Source organism: Aplidium turbinatum, chromosome 8 (genome assembly GCF_918807975.1).
Source record: "Aplidium turbinatum chromosome 8, kaAplTurb1.1, whole genome shotgun sequence".
Classification (NCBI taxonomy): domain Eukaryota; kingdom Metazoa; phylum Chordata; class Ascidiacea; order Aplousobranchia; family Polyclinidae; genus Aplidium; species Aplidium turbinatum.
In genome coordinates, this window is record NC_137479.1 from 6,543,410 (window position 1) to 6,562,180 (window position 18,771).

At 37.6% G+C, this 18,771-nt stretch overlaps 1 protein-coding gene across 4 annotated transcripts in view; it reads right to left on the bottom strand.

Annotated features, from left to right (window-relative positions):
• Positions 1–18,771, bottom strand: part of LOC145775053 (ER membrane protein complex subunit 10-like) — a 24,587-nt gene continuing 5,816 nt past the window's right edge. For 2 of the 4 annotated variants that reach the window (XM_082586248.1, XM_082586249.1), the window contains exons 2-7: positions 3,563–3,682; positions 2,839–3,059; positions 2,132–2,224; positions 1,646–1,815; positions 939–1,032; positions 1–379 (exon numbers count right to left, since the gene is read on the bottom strand). In XM_082586248.1, the coding sequence (XP_082442374.1) occupies positions 311–379; positions 939–1,032; positions 1,646–1,815; positions 2,132–2,224; positions 2,839–3,059; positions 3,563–3,665 (750 nt within the window). In that variant the 5' untranslated portion in view covers positions 3,666–3,682 and the 3' untranslated portion in view covers positions 1–310. Of the gene's footprint in view, positions 380–938; positions 1,033–1,645; positions 1,816–2,131; positions 2,225–2,838; positions 3,060–3,562; positions 3,683–12,305; positions 12,501–18,771 lie in introns of those variants that run through there. The other 2 variants (XM_082586247.1, XM_082586251.1) reach the window with 2 other exon arrangements.

An 18,771-nucleotide genomic window follows, 5' to 3' on the forward strand; every position in this document is an offset into this window, starting at 1 on the left:
TGATCATAGCAGATAGATTTAATTGATCGCCTTCATTTCAATAAATACAGCTGCGTAGAAACTATCGCAGGCCTGCACATCATCACTTGTACTTCCAACAAAAATCTTCTAAACATCCACATGACAAAAACGTTCACACAAAGAAGTTGTACCGGTATCAGAAACTGGTTGGAGTCGAAATAAAACCATAACTGATATTGCAACAAATTATTCGACATCTCTGCTCATATGCACGCATAAAAGCAGACTCCAAATGTTTGTGGTTTTACACAAAAACTTGTCACGCATCAAGTCTCATCTGGTGATGTTTTCACCCTTGTTGTTGGCCCATGGCGCTTTGCATCACCATAAAGAAAACAACAGGCAGAATGTACATCCACTGAAAATACAATGATAAAGGTTAGTCGCGAAGTAACTCAACATACTTTCAATGCAATAGGTTGCTTAATGCTTATGTTTTCTATTGATTTTTTGTATATAAATTTAGGGTGTTGCACACGCCTCATCAAATTTAAATTCTAATCTCAACTTGCTTGAGTTGTTTTTGGTTTTGTGTTGACGAATATTAAACTTAAGTCCAAAGTTTAAAAAAAATTCATCCCAGTAACCATGTGGTTTGCGCATGGGCTGCCGATAGCCGTTTTGAATCGATTGTTTACCTTATACCGATAGCAAAAAATTCACATTGCTTTGACGTCGCTAATACTTTGACAAGATATGTATTTTTACGATACAAGTAATAACCTGAGCAAGAGCATTGTGGGTGGGGCAAACGTTGATAAAAACTTTTCAAACTTTGCATTTATGATCAATATTCATTAACACAAAACTAAAAAAAGTCAAGCTGTTTTTGAGAAGGTCGGGGCGTGTGCAACCCTAATAAATACAGTAGGTATATTTGCTCAATGCGAGTGTGCAACATAAAAGGACGTTCTCACATATTTTCCAAGGAAAGATTGAGGTTCATTGGCAGATTTCTCCTTTCGGCGACGCTCTTCATCAAGTTTATTTAAGAATCCATGTGTGTCAGGTCTGTGCAAGAATAGGCGCAGTTAGCTAGTTACAATAAGAATGCAGTGAATAACTTGCATAAATATGACAAGAAAACTAGAAAAAAACATATTGTCTTCACTACTGTATGTATGACCTCGTCCCCATCAAAGCAATTTATGTATATTCGTTGTGAACTAAAAGAATAAGGTGACACCTTTTTTACACAAAAACTGTAGCGTAACAGAAGATTAGTGCTGGGTTTTAGAATCGGTTTGGGTTGGGCATTACTCATATACTCAAGTTGAAGTTGCTTGGACTAGTTCTATCATGATAAAGACATTAAGAACATGTTTCCTTGATCCAGCGCTGTATTAACTCTGGCAACAGTCTGAAAATGCCTTTGATAAATTCTGACTGTGATTACAGATCAGACTATTTCAAGAATTATTATCAGCAGGCTCTTTATCTTGACCAAGTTTTCTAGTTTTGTGTGGTAAATATGGACACAGTTTTGTCTGCAATAGCATTGCAATAATAAACAAACCTACTTGTCAATGTAAACATCGAACGAACCTAAACAAAAAGATAATCAAGATATTAAACAAAAACACCCTGGTTTGTAACATAGCAATGACTTCATTCAGATACATACACAGAAGCAACATTGGGCATGACAACAGTGACATTAGAAGTGAATTCGGCAACTTCTTCATCCAGAAGATATCCGCAACTCCTTGGGAATATGTTTATTGCAACAAAGTGCCCAAGTCCATCACTATGGAGGGTAATGTCGTCACATAAATTGGTCTTCAGAAGAAGATTCTAAAAAATACTTGAAATAAAAGATCGCTCAGCAACAACCGCATCAAAACATCCCAGTATTTCACTGTCCTTTTATCTCCAAAGTAAATCTAATGACATCATATAATATCAATTTACGATATTTGAAACCTGTCATTGTCTCAAAACCACTAGCTATCAAAACTAAAAAAATTGTACATTTAAAGAATATTTTGTTTACTTTTTCACACTTTTAGACTTAACTCGATCCAAGATGGTGAGATGGCAAAACGGATAAGGTGTTGGCTTTCCAATAATGGGAACCTGGTTTGGCTGGTTGTGGATAAACACTACTCACCTCTATCCAGGGTGTAATAAATTGGGTGGGCAACTGCGGAATGGCCCGTTTGGGTGAGTCCGTTTCGGTGAGTCCAATTCGGTGAGTCCGATTCTGCATTTGGTGATTTTTTTATTTTTTTTTTAATTATTGGGTACCGTAGTCTAATTATCATTGCCGTTTTAGGGTTAGAGGTTAGGAGTTAAGGTTAAGGGTTAGGGGTTAGGAACTCACCGAATCGGACTAACCGAATCGGACTCACCGAATAGTAGCAGACCCGGGCAACTGGGCATAGTTGCAGGAGAAAAGGCGGCCGAAAGAAAGGAACTGGCCACTCTACTCTCATTAGTGTCAAAGGCTTAGTGTGATGAGAACATTATCCTCTTTTTCCCAAAGAGTAAAACTTAACAGAGAATGGGACCTTTACTTTACCTACCTATCCAAAAATCTTGTCTGTCAAGATTTATATATAGGACATTTTTGGATGTAAATCATATCCTGAGGTCAAGCTCAACTAAATAATTCAGTCTGACACCAAAACTTAAAAAAAAAGATTATAATATAGCAGAACATACTGTATATACTAACGTATATACAGTAAAACCACCATAGTCTGTTGCAATGAAGCTAAACAAAATATGTACGGTACAAACCATAACGTGGGAAAGATTTACATAACATGACATAGTATGATAAAGACAATATAATCTTCTATTTATTTCACATACCGCATATGTGTAACTAGTTAACCATACAGATTCATTTTCTTCAGAATTAGTAGTTTGCTCTCGAAGAGAAGATTTGATGCGAACTCTGTAGATATCATTTGATTTTGACAGTTTTAACAACTGATTGTACTCATCAGTTGTAAGAGCTTTTTGATCCTGCAAAAGTGCTTCTTCCCCTCTTATACCAGGAAAGTATATCTCTCCTCGTTTATAGAAGTCTCCTGCAAAGAAATGTTAACATCTTACATAAAATGAGGTATTTGATCTAAACTGGAACAAACCCATAACAAATATTACAAAAATTTGGAATATTTTTATTTTGAACAGCCCTAGTAAACATAATACCTCTTCATAAGAAGCTTGCCAAATGATGGTCAAATGACAAGCAAAGGAGAGCACACAGACACAACACCTAATTAACCACTAGATGTAAACTGAATAAGGTATTAATTCAGTAGGCTCTGGTAGTTCTCTTTTAAACTATTATTTCCGTCGACGTTATATATAACAAGTCAAAAAAAATCATCTTAGTTGAAGATCACCACATTCATGAATAGAACTCATGGCGATAGGTAGAGTGGGTTAACAAATCTTAGAAAGAAATATTGAAGATAAGCTTCAAATACTGACTGCCGATCTTCTACATACATCATAGCTAATAAAACATTTGTCTAGCAATCAGTAGCACAAGTGAAAGTATTTTTGAAACATTTATCAGACATACCATTTCCAAAGGAATGCTCTAAGGTCAGAAAATATCCATCTTTTGTTGCAGCTCCAAAATGAAAAAGACCAAGCAAAGTTGCAAAAACATTTACAACATTCATTGTTCTATTCAGCTTCGCTACAAAAAGTACATTTGCCAGTGATTAAATAAGGTCTGGAGTAGAGATGGTTAAAAACGTTTTTTTAGTCATCGTTTTTTGTTTATTATACTGCCATAAAATCAATTTTTTACCTCAAACCAGAAACCTTTTGTAAAACCTTGAGATTATCTCCTGCTTAACGACTGCAAACCAGCCTGAAAAGTTCATGTTGAACATACAGACAACTAGGTGTGGCATAAAAGGTTATATATACTTTCCCAGTTCAAGAAACTCCATTTTATCAACGGCAAGGTTGTGATTGACTGATTGATATCATCAGTGAGCTTGAATGTGACTTTACAAGTGCTCTCAAGTGGAATATTTTTTTACTGCTGATAACTAATCGAATATATATTCAAGATAACTATTAGAACTGTCTAAACTGTAGGTCTTTCAATTCCTTCCTTTGTCATTTCACTAATGTGATATACCAATGTATTGTGATGACATTTATCAATTAGCCTGCAATGTTTCATCAATCAATTAATCATTTTATTTTTCATCATTAACGGGTCCGGGACGAAAAAGATACTAACTACAAAAAGCGATATAAACCTACCAGCACGTTAATGAACGGGAAAAGGTGGTAAAACCTTGAAAGGTTTAAAACATGCCTGGATGGAAAATCATGTAGTAGGCTATATATCAGTGGTTAGCACGGCCACAAAACCCAAAAAACAAATAGCAAAAAATAAAACAAAAACAGAGAGAAGCACACATGTAGTACTGGTAATGAATGACAGCCTAATGAAAAGTGTAAAGGACATTAAACGATCTTTTCTTGCATTCAACACTGTGTCACTGTTTGAGTTTGTCATCACTCAATCAGCAATTTATTGTATGATTGAGTGTATGCTCTACTTCTAAGTTACAAGCCTCCTACTTTTGTGTTATAGAGAATATTTGCAATTTCCTGTGAGTGCCTACTTTACAAACTGTAAAATACACTAATGTTTTTTTCATAGACCTGAAAAACTTTAGCTTGATCTTACTCGTTGATACACATATTGATTTTTTTCTATAACTAAAAATAAGCTAAATAGTCAATTAGTCATCATTACTTTACAAATAGCAGGCCTTAAAACTCGTGTTTTTTTCCGGCAGCCATCGTGGCCTACCGAGAGCTTCTTCTCGGCAGCCAAATCTGCGTGCTTGGAGGCCAAAATACAATAACGATAGCACAAGTAAATAGCATTAAACTTGCAACAATATTAAAATGATCACTTAGCGTTGTTGAAATCTGGGCGACGTCCTGCAATAGAATCGTTGTACCACGCATTAAATGCTTTAGCGGGATTGTAATCTGGTATTGCGGGACCATCTAACGACCCTAAATTGTTTTAACTGCTCGCAGCTCAGTAAATTGTTTCAACTGCATACCGCCTTTCATAAAACCTGGCCATTTATTCCGTTATGATGTCACCATTGAGGGTGTGAAGTCACTAACTCACAGCGTTCTCAAATATGAAGACAAGTGTTTTACCCACGGATGTCAACTAACCTAGTTCTCCTTTTTAACAACGATTCAATGTCCGACAACATTGAAAACGACAATATTGCCTGCCGATGTAAATTAGCACTTCAGATTAACACTTCGTTAAAATAAACATTGGGAATTGCAAACAAGACTTACAGCGCTGGTGATCGCAGCTGGATATATTCAATACAACAGTAGTGACTATGATGCACTGACCTAATTCTGCGTCACTCTTTGATACTACATATTTTCGACATTTAATCCACGATCATTCTATTGCGAAATTAAATAATTTGCTAGAAGAAATTGGCCGACGGAGGAGGGTCTGCTACTATTCGGCGAGTCCGATTCGGCGAGTCCGATTCGACTAGTCCGATTCGGCGAGTTCCCTATTCGGCGAGAGCCTTTTTCGGCGAGTGCCCTATTCGGCGAGTTTTTGAAATTTTTGAAAGGAAATTATCGGGTACCGTAGCCTAATTATAATTGCCGTTTTTACATAGTTTTAACGTCGCTAAACGTTGAAATTGTGCAGAAAGGAATAAAAATAAAATGTTTGAACTATTAAATTAAAATTCGTCATGTCAGTTCAGTTGTTTTTATTTCTGACCATCATATGAAAAACAATACACGTCAACATAGCAAAGGTGTAAAAAAGGTAGAAGCGACAAAACGCGAACGTTAAAACGTGCTTGTGACCGGAGTAAGTTATTGAGTTGAAAGAAACATACGCGCCGACTTCAGGGGGGGCCGGCGCCCCCCGTAAATTTATGGTTGAGGGGCAACAAAAATGGTGATGACAAGTGGTGTTTCAAAGATAAAACACTTCGCGAAGGAGATTTAGATAATTTAAACGGACTTAAAAAATGCGGAAAGCAAGAAAAGCCTACGTTGCTCTTGCCCGCAAAACAGCAGCTCGCATGGCTATCTCATACGGTATGGAAATTTCAAAGTAGATGGTAGAGTACTGCTGGAATAGTCACGTAACTATTCACTGCAATATTAAGTAAACCAGCTAAATTAGACGGCTTGACGCGCTATTTTCAACGAGATCTTCCCTCTGTGAGATCAATTATGATTCAACAGAACGCATTGTTTTTGCAATGTGTGAGAATTAAATCGAAAACCGATAAAAGAAAAGGTGTTTAATGGTCTTGGTCGCAGATATTGCCTGCATTAACGACGTCTCTTACCGCTATTATCACCTAGCTAACCTGACATCATTGTTTTATGCGGCCGCTAAGGTTTGACATCGACTTTAACGATCATGGAATGTTACGTAATAATAAGAACGATTATATCCTACACGCAAAAATAAAAAAATGATCTCTTTCTGTTTTGTCTCGTGAGCTTTGCATATTGCTCAACAAGTGCACAAAGTTTAGAATTGACAAGAAATCATTGAATTTGAAAATTAAGTTTGAATCACTGCAAATAAACGTATTCAAAACTTTCACTTAAGCCGACGCGATTTCACAATCCGTAATCTACGTCGACAATGATTTTTAGTGCGTTCATTTTGAAAATTGCTGAGCTGGAGACAACAGCTTGTCCCGTGTTAGTTGAACTTGTCTTTTTGAGGTGAAAATCACTTGCGAACATCTCGATCTTTACTCGAGTATAGCCTACTGTATTCAATAAAAGACTATAAAGACTTTCGATAAAAAACAGAAGAGAAAACACTTCGCCGTTGTCAACGCTTTGAAAGTAAGTAATTAGCGAAACGAGGTTAATAAAACTGATACCGGGTTTTCACTCTGCTTGAGATCATGATTTTTTGCGTTTTATTTCGATAACTTCACTGTCTTGATCGTTGTTGTTCACTCGCACGAAAAGGACATGAATCGGCTTGTTTTCCAACAGTTCCAATTATGAGCTAACAATATCAAAATTTTTATGACTAGGCGTACTGCGTGCGTAAAACTAATCCTTTCAAGCAGCGGTTCTAATAAATTCGGTTTGCGACCTATTTGTTAATATAAACACGACACTAAGCTTAATCAAAGACTATTTTAACCGAGTAAATAGCGCTATGGTTATGACGTTATCACCTTTCTCGCCCCCCAAGGTTTTTTGAAAAGTCGGCGCCTATGGAAAGAAATTTGGCACGGTCGCAACACCTTCAGAAAAATTTAAGATATGAAGGGAAAATAAAACAAAGAAAATGTTACAAAAAAATAAATAAATAAATCATGTTTATGTCTGTAAGTTAGCACTTTTGAATAGTTAAAATGATTAGTTTGGATCAACAAATGTGTGGCCTACAGCTTGGATTTAAAAGAAATTATCGGGTACCGTAGCCCAGTTATCCCAACCAGCAAAAATTTCCGTTTTTACATCGTTTTAACGTCGCTAACTGTTGAAATCGTGTAGAAAAGAGAACTTTGCTGACTAGGATACGTTGAAGCTGAGAAACATTCACAGAAGCCCTTCGAATTGTTCCAAGAACCCATTTAGCATAACATTTTATTTGTACATTGATTCAACGTCTGAATACATTATCTTAAAAATGCAACGTATCGTAGGGCTTCTGTGAATGTTTTTCAGTTTCAACGTATCCTAGTCAGCAAAGTTCTCTTTTCTACAGGATTTCAACGTTTAGCGACGTTAAAACGATAGGCCACACATTTGGTTAGCCTTTTCATTCTGTTACTACAATGGGTTCTCATTTGTTGATCCAAACTAATCATTTTAACTATTCAAAAGTACTAACTTATACACATAAGCATGATTTTTTTTGTAACATTTTCTTTGTTTTATTTTCCCTTCATATCTTAAATTTTTCTGAAGGTGTTGCGACCGTGCCAAATTTCTTTCAACTCAATAATTATGATACTTCGGTCACAAGCACGTTTTAACGTTCGCGTTTTGTCGCTTCTACCTTTTTCTACACCTTTGCTATGTCGACGTGTATTGTTTTTGATATGATGGTCAAAAATAAAAACAACTGAACTGACATGACGAATTTTAATTTAATAGTTCAAACATTTTATTTTTATTCCTTTCTGCACGATTTCAACGTTTAGCGACGTTAAAACTATGTAAAAACGGCAGTTGTAATTAGGCTAGGCATACGCGCCGACTTCCGGGGGGGCCGGGGGGCCGGCGCCCCCCGTAAATTTATGGTTGAGGGGCAACAAAAATGGTGATTACAAGTGGTGTTTTAAAGTTAAAACACTTCGCGAAAGAGATTTAGATAATTTAAACGGACTTAAAGAATGCCGAAAGCAAGAAAAGCCTGCGTTGCTCTTGCCCGCAAAACAGCAGCTGATCGCATGGCTTTCTCACACGGTATGGAAATTAAAAGCAGATGGTAGAGTAACTTACGCTGCTGGAATAGTCACGTAACTATTCACGGCAATATTCAGTAAACCAGCTAAATTAGACGCGCTATTTTCAACGAGGTCTTTCCGCTGTGAGACAATTATGATTCAACAGAACGCATTGTTTTCTTCGCAATGTGTGAGAATTAAATCGAAAACCGATAAAAAGAAAAGGTGTTTAATGGTCTTGGTCGCAGATATTGCCTGCATTAACGACGTCTCTTACCGCTATTATCACCTAGCCAACCTGACATTGTTTTATGCGGCCGCTAAGGTTTGACATCGACTTTAACGATCATGGAATGTTACGTAATAATAAGAACGATTATATCCTACACGCAAAAATAAAAAAATGATTTCTTAAAACAGCTCTTTCTGTTTTGTTTCGTGAGCTTTGCATATAGCTCAACAAGTGCATAAAGTTTAGAATTGACAAAAAATCATTGAATTTGAAAATTAAGTTTGAATCACTGCAAATAAACGTATTCAAAACTTTTACTTAGGCCGACGCGATTTCACAATCCGTAATCTACGTCGACAATGATTTTTAGTGCGTTCATTTTGAAAACTGCCGAGCTGGAGACAACAGCATGTCCTGTGTTAGTTGAACTTGCCTTTTTGAGGTGAAAATCACTTGCGAACATCTAGACCTTTACTCGAATATATATCCTACTGCCCTACTGTATTCAATAAAAGACTACAAAGACTTTTGATAAAAAACAGAAGAGAAAACACTTCGCCGTTGTTAACACTTTGAAAGTAAGTAATTAGCGAAACGAAGTTAATAAAACTGATAGCGGGTTTCCACTCTGCTTGAGATCATGATTTTTTGCGTTTTATTTCGATAACTTCACTGTCTTGATCGTTGTTGTTCACTCGCACGAAAAGGAAATGAATCGGCTTGTTTTCCAACAGTTCCAATTATGAGCTAACAATATCAACATTTTTACGACTATACGTAAAACTAATCCTTTCAAGCAGCGGTTCTAATAAACTCGGTTTGCGACCTATTTGTCAATATAAACAAGACACTAAGCTTAATCAAAGACTATTTTAATTGAGTAAAATAGCGTTACGGTTATGACGTCATCACCTTTCTCGCCCTAAGGTTTTATGAAAAGTCGGCGCCTATGAGGCTAGGGTACCCGATAATTTCCTTTTAAAAATTTCAAAAACTCGCCGAATAGGGCACTCGCCGAAAAAGGCTCTCGCCGAATAGGGAACTCGCCGAATCGGACTAGTCGAATCGGACTCGTCGAATCGGACTCGCCGAAACGGGCCATTCCGGACGGAGGAGGTAGCACAGGCGGTCATTCAAGCACTACTTAGCGGCCATGGCCGCCGGCTGCTTTAAGGCTTGAAACAGTATGTCTACACCAGGGGTGACGAACCTTTTTGTGGTCGCGGGCCACTTTGCCAATTACACATGAGTTATCGCCTATCGGGCCACACAACTTTTTAATTGTAACCTACTATGAAATCTTTTAGAAGCGACTCAAGATATTATTCATGAAAAGTAACAAACGGCAGATGAAAGTAATAAAACCCACACAGTTGAAATTAAAAAACAGTAAAAAATAAAAACAAATCAACTTGAGCAAAAAGGATAAAGCAACAGTACTTGCAGGGCCGGATTTATCCTAAGTGCTGCCAGGGTTGCCAGGTTGCTGAAAGAGTTTTTAGCCCCAAGACACAAAAAATAGCCAAAATTAGCCAGACCCTAATATTAAAAGTCATATGAAGCAATTAAAACACACTCCAATAAATATTAAAATTCATATAAAGCAATTAAAACACACTTCAATAAAAACAACTGACATAATTAAAAATTTACACAAACAATGTCACATTCTTGCTCAGCAAGTTCCCCGTTAGCTCAGTGGCTACGCGCCCGGCTCAAAATCAAGCCGTGCTGGTTTGACTCTCGGGGTGTGCGCTTGAGCAACGCATTTTAGGACTGCTCTTCATTCAGTGGCACCTAGTGAATGGAATAATTCTCCGGAAATAACACTTTAACAGTCAGAATACTTCGCGCAACACTAAAAGGCGAAATGCGAAAGGCGGAAATAAGCCGGGCGTGAAATGGCGTATTGTCCGCAGAAGTAGCGATTTAATGCCGATGTAGCAAACGCGGAAATACAATCTTGGCGTTCATATTGTTTAACATAACGATAACTTCATCATGAAAGAATGAACATTTGTTGCAACATGGAAAAAGGCGGAAATGCGATTTTTAACAACAACTCACCACCGAACCTACTTTTATGTTGAAATATCATTGAAAGATATTGTTTAGAAGCAATTGTGAGGTCATTAAATACTTTGACTGTTTTAATTCCACAGTTATTGGAGTAAATTTCGAAATTTAATGGAATTTATTGAAATAGGAAAAAGGCGGAAATGCGATTTTTAGCCACAACTCAATACTGAACATTTTCTTATGTTGAAATATCATTGAAAGATATTACGGTATTTAGAAGCAATTGTGAGATCATTAAATACTATGACTGTTTTAATTTTAAAGTTATTTCGGCTTATTTCCGTGTTTTCGCCTTTTAGTGTTGCCCGAAAACTTCACTCTGCCAATCTCGGTAAGCGGCCCTACGTAAAGAGCCTCTACAAGTAGCCTATTGCGAAGCTACCAGGAATAACCAATCAAGGCTTAATCAGTCCGAGGATAAAGACTCAAAACCAACCAACCATAAATGGTTCTGGTATCTCCCTGTATTTGATTCTTTGATATAATACATATGATATCATTTGTGAACAGTTTCAGCATTCTGGCTGTTACTTTAAAATCTTTTCAGCAGTTCTGATTTAAAGTTAACCAGGACTTAATTCTTAATATTGAATCCAGTGTAGAGAGATTTAAATGATTTCTTTCTTTGCTATTGACATTGGTGACAAAAGAAAACACCCGTTCCACAAATGCAGTGCTTGCAGGAATTGAAAATGCATTGAGAATGGCCTGAGAAATTGCACTAAACGTCTGGTACATCATAAAAGCGTTGAAAACTTCCACAGTTCCACTAACACTCTAACTCCTTGTAAATTAGCCAAAAATTAAGTGGCTAAAACTCAATTTTTTTGTCTAGCCAAGCGCACCAGAAATTAGCCACAACGGTTAGTTTTAGCATGGTTTTAGCATAGATATCTTATATATAGATATGCAACTCAGTGGTGCGTAACGATGTTTGAAGGCTAACAGCGTAGCTATGGCTGTATGCATTGACTTCAAGACGGACTATATAGACGGACTATATGACTTTCAAGACGGACAATAATGTCACTTTTGTCAAAACTTGGTAATTCATCAACAGGCTGATTGCGAGTTCCACTTAACGCCCTTTGAGTAGTTCTAGGAAGAAATAGTAGTGAGGAACTAAACTCAAAGGGACACAGGTAAACACAGATGGTGGATACAAAGGTCTTACTTTCCCATACTTGATAGTGGTAGGATAGTTTTCTGGCCAATGGCGTTCACAAACGAAGGTGTCTTTTGAATCGGGAATATTATCCCTTGAAATAGTGGCAAGCCATCTATCACGTTCCGGTCGGCATTTAGGCAGTTTAAACACTGCAACTTTATTTTCTTCACTATAATTTCCATTGCAATTAAAGACACAGCACTTCTTAACCACATTTACAAGAGTACTAATATATCACAAACAATGCTTCACAACGTAAAATAAATCAAATATTAGATTGAATCAAATATAGACGTATTAGGACGTTAAATAGCCTATCCATCAAGGCTGTTCGAAACAAACATAGCCTACTGTATTTCGAAATACGGGTACTTACGGTGCATCCTGACTCATTACTAGTAAGGTAACCGGGTTGCTCAAGGGTAGACCCTCCGCCCAAATAGCTCAAATGACGGCCAGCAATTCAATTAGGCTATGCTTGGATTTTGAAACGATTAAAAAACATATTTTGAAATACCAAAACAAATCAAAGTAGGCTATTTCTATTTCAAATATCGATCTATCTCATCCTTATGCTGATATAGGACACTGATAAATCACATTCCTACCAAGTTTAGAGTTGTAGCTTAAGTAGACTACTGTACCGGTACTCATTAAAGTAAAATGATTCCTGACTACCCTGAACTAAACGCACTGCAAAATGGAAGCATCTGTAGAGAAATTCAATTGAAGACAATGGCACTATGACGTCACTATCTGCCCCCAGTTTTAACAATCCCATTGTACGTTGTCATGGCCTCTATATAGTCCGTCTTGATTGACTTCAAACTTGGCACAGCAAAACAACTTTATTTTTAATATATTTTTTTGGTTTTTGTTTAAATAAAACTTTCTTCGTTTTCAAGTTGACGTATGGATTGCTTGTGATGACGTCACATTTTCGTTCCGCATGGACTGCTTTATGGAGATTCTGGCGATTGAAAACAAATCACAGTCACAGAGGGTACCTCTAAATACCCATCGTCAGGCATTGTCGGGCATTGTCAGGCATTGTCGGATTTTTGGGGGGTTGTGGAGCATTTTCAGGGGTTGTCGAACATTTTCAGGGGTTTCAGGTATTGTAGAGTAGGCTAACTACTTTCAGGCATTGTTGGGAATTTCTAGGCATTGTGTAGGATTTCCAGGCATTGTCGATCATTATCAGTGGTTGACGGGGTTGTTAGGCATTATAGAACATTTTCAGGCATTATTGAACATATTCAGGGGTTGTCAGGCATTGTAGAGTAGCTACTTTCAGGCATTGTTGGGAATTTCCAGGCATTGTCTAGGATTTCCAGGCATTGTCGATCAATATCAGTGTTTGACAGGTTTGGTAGTCATTATGGAACATTTTCAGGGATTGTCGAACATTTTCAGGGATTGTCGAGCATTTTCAGGGGTTGTCAGGCATTGTAGAGTAGCTACTATCAGACATTTGTTGGTAATTTCAAGGCATTGTCTAAGATTTCCAGGCATTGTCGATCAATATCAGTGTTTGACAGGTTTGGTAGTCATTATGGAACATTTTCAGGGATTGTCGAGCATTTTCAGGGGTTGTCAGGCATTGTAGAGTAGCTACTTTCAGACATTTGTTGGGAATTTCCTGGCATTGTCTAAGATTTCCAGGCATTGTCGATCAATATCAGTGTTTGACAGGTTTGGTAGTCATTATGGAACATTTTTAGGCATTGTCGAGCATTTTCAGGGATTGTCGAGCATTTTCAGGGGTTGTCAGGCATTGTAGAGTAGCTACTTTCAGGCATTGTTGGGAATTTCCAGGCATTGTCTAGGATTTCCAGGCATTGTTGATCATTATTAGTGGTTGACGGGTTTGTCAGGCATTGTCGAACATTTTCAGGGGTTGTCTAGCATTGACAATGCCTGGAAATCCTAGACAATGCCTTGAAATTACCGACAAAGCCTGACAATCCCTGAAAATGCTCGACAACCCCTGAAAATGTTCGACAATCCCTGAAAATGTTCGACAATGCCTGAAAATGTTCCATAATGACTACCAAACCTGTCAACCACTGATATTGATCGACAATGCCTGGAAATCCTAGACAATGCCTGGAAATTCCCAACAATGCCTGAAAGTAGCTACTCTACAATGCCTGACAACCCCTGAAAATGCTCGACAACCCTTGAAAATGTTTGGCAATGCCTGAAAATGTTCTATAATGCCTAACAACCCCGTCAACCACTGATAATGTTCGACAATGCCTGGAAATCCTAGACAATGCCTGAAAGTAGCTACTCTACAATGCCTGACAACCCCTGAAAATTTCCGACAATGCCTAACAACAAGGCTGTCAGCCATTGATAAGTAAGTAAAGACCTTTTTTGGAGCTGCCCAGCAAACATTGTACTTCGGCCCAACGTAGTGTGACAGTTGGTAAAATAATGCTCCTCCGTTGGCACTACGTTGTGGCCGAAGTTGACCCAACGTATCTTGCACCATTCGTTGCAGTTGGGACAACTTCTTTAAAATATTTGGGCCAACGTTATCCCAACTCTGCACCCAACGTAGTTCATTGTTGGTACCCTACGATGGCCCAACGTATTTTGCACCATTCATCGCAGTTGGGACAACTTCTTTAAAATGTTTGGGCCAACGTTATCCCAACTCTGCACCCAACGTAGTTCATCGTTGGTACCCTACGATGGCCCAACGTATTTTGCACCATTCATCGCAGTTGGGCCGACTTATTTTAAAATCTTTGGGCCAACGTTATCTCAACTCTACACCCAACGTAGTTCATCGTCGGTACCCTACGATGGCCCAACGTATTTTGCACCATTCGTCGCAGTTGAGCCGACTTATTTTAAAATCTTTGGGCCTACGTAATCCCAACTCTACTGCCAACGTAGTTCATCGTTGGTACCTACGCTGGCCAAACGCACTTTGCACTTTTCGACGCAGTTGGCCATACATATTTTGCACTAATCTTATAGATGAACAACGTTGGTTAAACTTAACCTGCAATTTCAAGTTGACACTGTCCTGATGATCCATATGCCAATACGATGACCACCTTCTTGTACTGAGCAAATTTAAGTCAATGATGTAAACAAACGTAAAGTTGTTGAAAAATACATTTATTCGAATAGTAAAATGCACCACCCATGCACAATTCACAGCTACGACAAGACATGCATAAAAGTCTAAAAACACAGTGGACTGAGATACTTCATGCCTCATCAGAAGACTGCGCCTGGATGTAACAACCCAGTAAACATTTTTCCTTGGCCCAACGTTGGCTGACGGTTGTTCGAGTTGGCTGAGGGTAGTGTAGTTTTGCCAACTTTGCCAACTTTTGAAATATTTTAATTGAAGATACCTTCGAAGAATTGTTTAAGTTTGCTTCATCGTATTCCTTTTACAATTGTAATGGGACAATGAAAATGCAAAAAAACTTAGAATTAGGAAGTCGGTTTTTCCAATGTTGGTGTGCAGTTGTACAGAACGTTGGGCCAACGTCATTATTTGCGGGCGAACTACGGTAACCCCTCAATTTTTTTACGTTATTGCTATAAGTAAAAAAAAAATTGAAATGTTTTTCTAAATCATGCATCACTATGAGGATCACTAATTCTGAAAAAAATACACTAATTTGCAAATTTAGCTGCAGTTTTTCAAGTTTGTTAGCAGCAGCTAGTTTTTTTAGTGTTCTACTATGGCTCTATATAACTATACTCTGCCTTCTTAAAATTGATCAGGGCTGTAGTTTCATCTCGCAATTTTTACGTGCTCCGTTCATTTTTGTTTTCGAAGTTTTCATTTTATTTTCGAAAAAAATTATGACAACACTGAGCTGAATAATTGGACCACAGTTTCCCGTACCATGTGTTTCAGGCAAGCACTTTAAAAAAACCATAAACATCTTATAACAACTAGACAGCGCATCTCGATTGAAGAAATTAAAAAAAGGCATTCGCCATTGTTACTGTCTCAAATTTGCGTGAAAGCTGCGCTGTTACAGCCAAGCCATACAACAAAATCTGTCATTTTTACACTGATTCAACGTCTACAGACGTTTGTTAAGACAGAATTTTTGTTAAGCGTTTTACGAACCAATTTAGCTTGTATTTGCTTGCAGGTTTTCTTACCAATGCTGTAAAACCTAATTTTTAAATAACATTTGGACACAGTTTTGACTAGTGTAAAAATATGATTATTGGTAACGGTGCATTCAAACACATGATCCGAGAGATTAGTAAATATCTTGGAATAATATTTACTCCTTTTATCATCTGAATTGTATTTTCTTCGTTTTCTACATCCATATGCACAGCACGCCATATCTAAAGCATTGACAAACGCGAGTAATTGGTACATTGTAAAAAATGGCGGACATCTGAACGTGCTTTTTCAAAATTCGCTAAAAAGAGATGACGATGCGCAGTCAGAAACTACAATTGTTTGTCTCTGACGTGAATCGTAAAAAACGCGCGAAAACCCAAATGGAGTTGGACGACATTTGCATTTGCAGTTTTGTCTTGTTCGCTTACAGAATGAATGGAAGTTTATTTGTCAAGTTTTCTTCCGTATTTGAGTTCATAGCAAAGTAGTCACTTGCCTAATGTCCCTACCATGTTTAAATGCCCCAGTTGAATGACTTTTTAGTACGGATAGCTTGAAAAACATTAAAACTGACTACAAGAACAGTTTAAACTGAGAAAGTTTAGTTGGTTTGCTACACACCCAAGGTATGAAGTCAGCTGACAAACTGGGATTAAGGGATCGAGCTAAATTGTTGCAGTTGGCAAGGGCTCATGAAGAGTTCAGCTACAGATGCTGAAGCACATGAACTAATCAACTAATTACTAGTCGAATTAGCTCTCATGAATAAGTTGATAGTCGTGCACAGTTTATGTCATTTTTAGCATGTGATAAGCATTGGGAAATCTTCACTGTATCCCTGTAATGTTAAACATCACTGTAATTTAACATACCGTACTGCTTTTTGCTGTGAGACTTTGCCCACTAATACAACAAAGTTATGTAGAATGGTTTTTGCTAGTGTTGTTGTTTAAACCGCTTAACTCTTGCTTTTTGTTTCAGAACGTGAAACTGTTCGAATGTAATAATGATTTAGGGAACTTTGATGTAATCTAGGAATTTTTAGACGTAGCTTTGGGGACTTTCAGGTTTTCATTTATGAGAGCACTGCCCAAATGAATGATCATCATGAAACTCAGGTAAGGTTTATTGCAGTTGACTCAAATCTATTCTTCAAGGTAAACTATTTAATACTTTTTACGGCAATTACGTGACCTGTTTATTGGTTTTGAAGTAACATTTTTAGAAGTAGCCTACTCAATTATTTCAAAAAGGGGTATCTTCACTTTCAAGTGGCATAAAAATGACTATTATGTCAACGAGAAGTGCTTTTATCAGGATTCGAGTGTTGCTACTATCACCGCATTATGTATATATAATACCACAAGTTTTTTGCAGATTGTTTTATGAAGTAGATTGCGCAGCATCGGATGCAACCTAATTAGTACCATGAACAATTCGTACCGTCAGTTCGTACCTTGAAAAGATCGAAAAAAAAATTAAAAAAAGCCGAAGTCGCTGATCACAGTTTCTGCAAACATTTTAAAATTTTTCCGCAAACAAACAAAAACTCTTAGGATCATTTAAAGAAATTTTTAAATGTTTGCGGAAACTTCGATCAACCCTAATCCCGAACCCTTTTAAAATATTTGCGGAAACTCTAATCAAGCCTAACCCTTTTAAAACGGTATATACTTCTAAATACCCATTGTCAGGCATTGTCGGGTATTGTCAGGCATAGTAGGCTTTTTGGGGGTTTGTGGAGCATTTTCAGGGGTTGTCAGGTATTGTGGAGTAGGCTAACTACTTTCAGGCATTGTTGGGAATTTCCAGGCATTGTCGATCATTATCAGTGGTTGACGGGTTTGTTAGGCATTATAGCATTTTCAGGGGTTGTCAGGCATTGTAGAGTAGCTACTTTCAGGCATTGTCGGTAATTTCAAGGCATTGTCTAGGATTTGTCTAATGCCCGACAATGCCTGACAATGGGTATTTAGAGGTACCCCTTTTTAAATGTTTGCGGAAACTGCGAGTGCGATCGGCGAGTTCAGCAAACTCTTAGGAGTTAGGATCATTACCAGATATTTTAAAATGTTTGCGGAAACTGCGGAAAAATGGAAACTGCGATCAGCAACTTCGGCTTGGTTCTATTTTTTTCACTCGATCTTTTCAGTTTGTTTGTTTGCGGAAACTGTGTTCAGCGACTTCAGCGACTGACGGTACGAATTGTTCGAACAATTCGTACCGTCAGTTACCTTGAAAAGATCAAGAGAAAAAATTAAAAAAGCTGTAGTCGCTGATCGTAGTTTCCGCAAACATTTTAAAAGGATTAGATATCGATTAGCTAGGCATCGGTATCCGCAAACAAACAAACTGAAAAGATCGAGAGAAAAAAATAGAACATTGCTGATCGCAGTTTCCGTTTTTCCGCAAACATTTTAAAATTTCCGGTAATGCAAACATTTTAAAATTTCCGGTAATGCAAACATTTTAAAGTTTCCGGTAATGATTCTAAGAGTTTGCCGAAGTCGCTGAACGCAGTTTCCGCAAACATTTTAAAAGGGTTAAGGTTTAGGGTGTTTCCGCAAACAAACAAACTGAAAAGATCGAGTGAAAAAAAATGGCAGTGGCTATTTGACCGGCGCCGGTCTTTGAATCTGAAACACTATTTGACCGGTCATGACGTCACTATACAGTCACTTTTTTTTTTTGCTCTTTCAAAGCAAAAGACGAGAAGCGC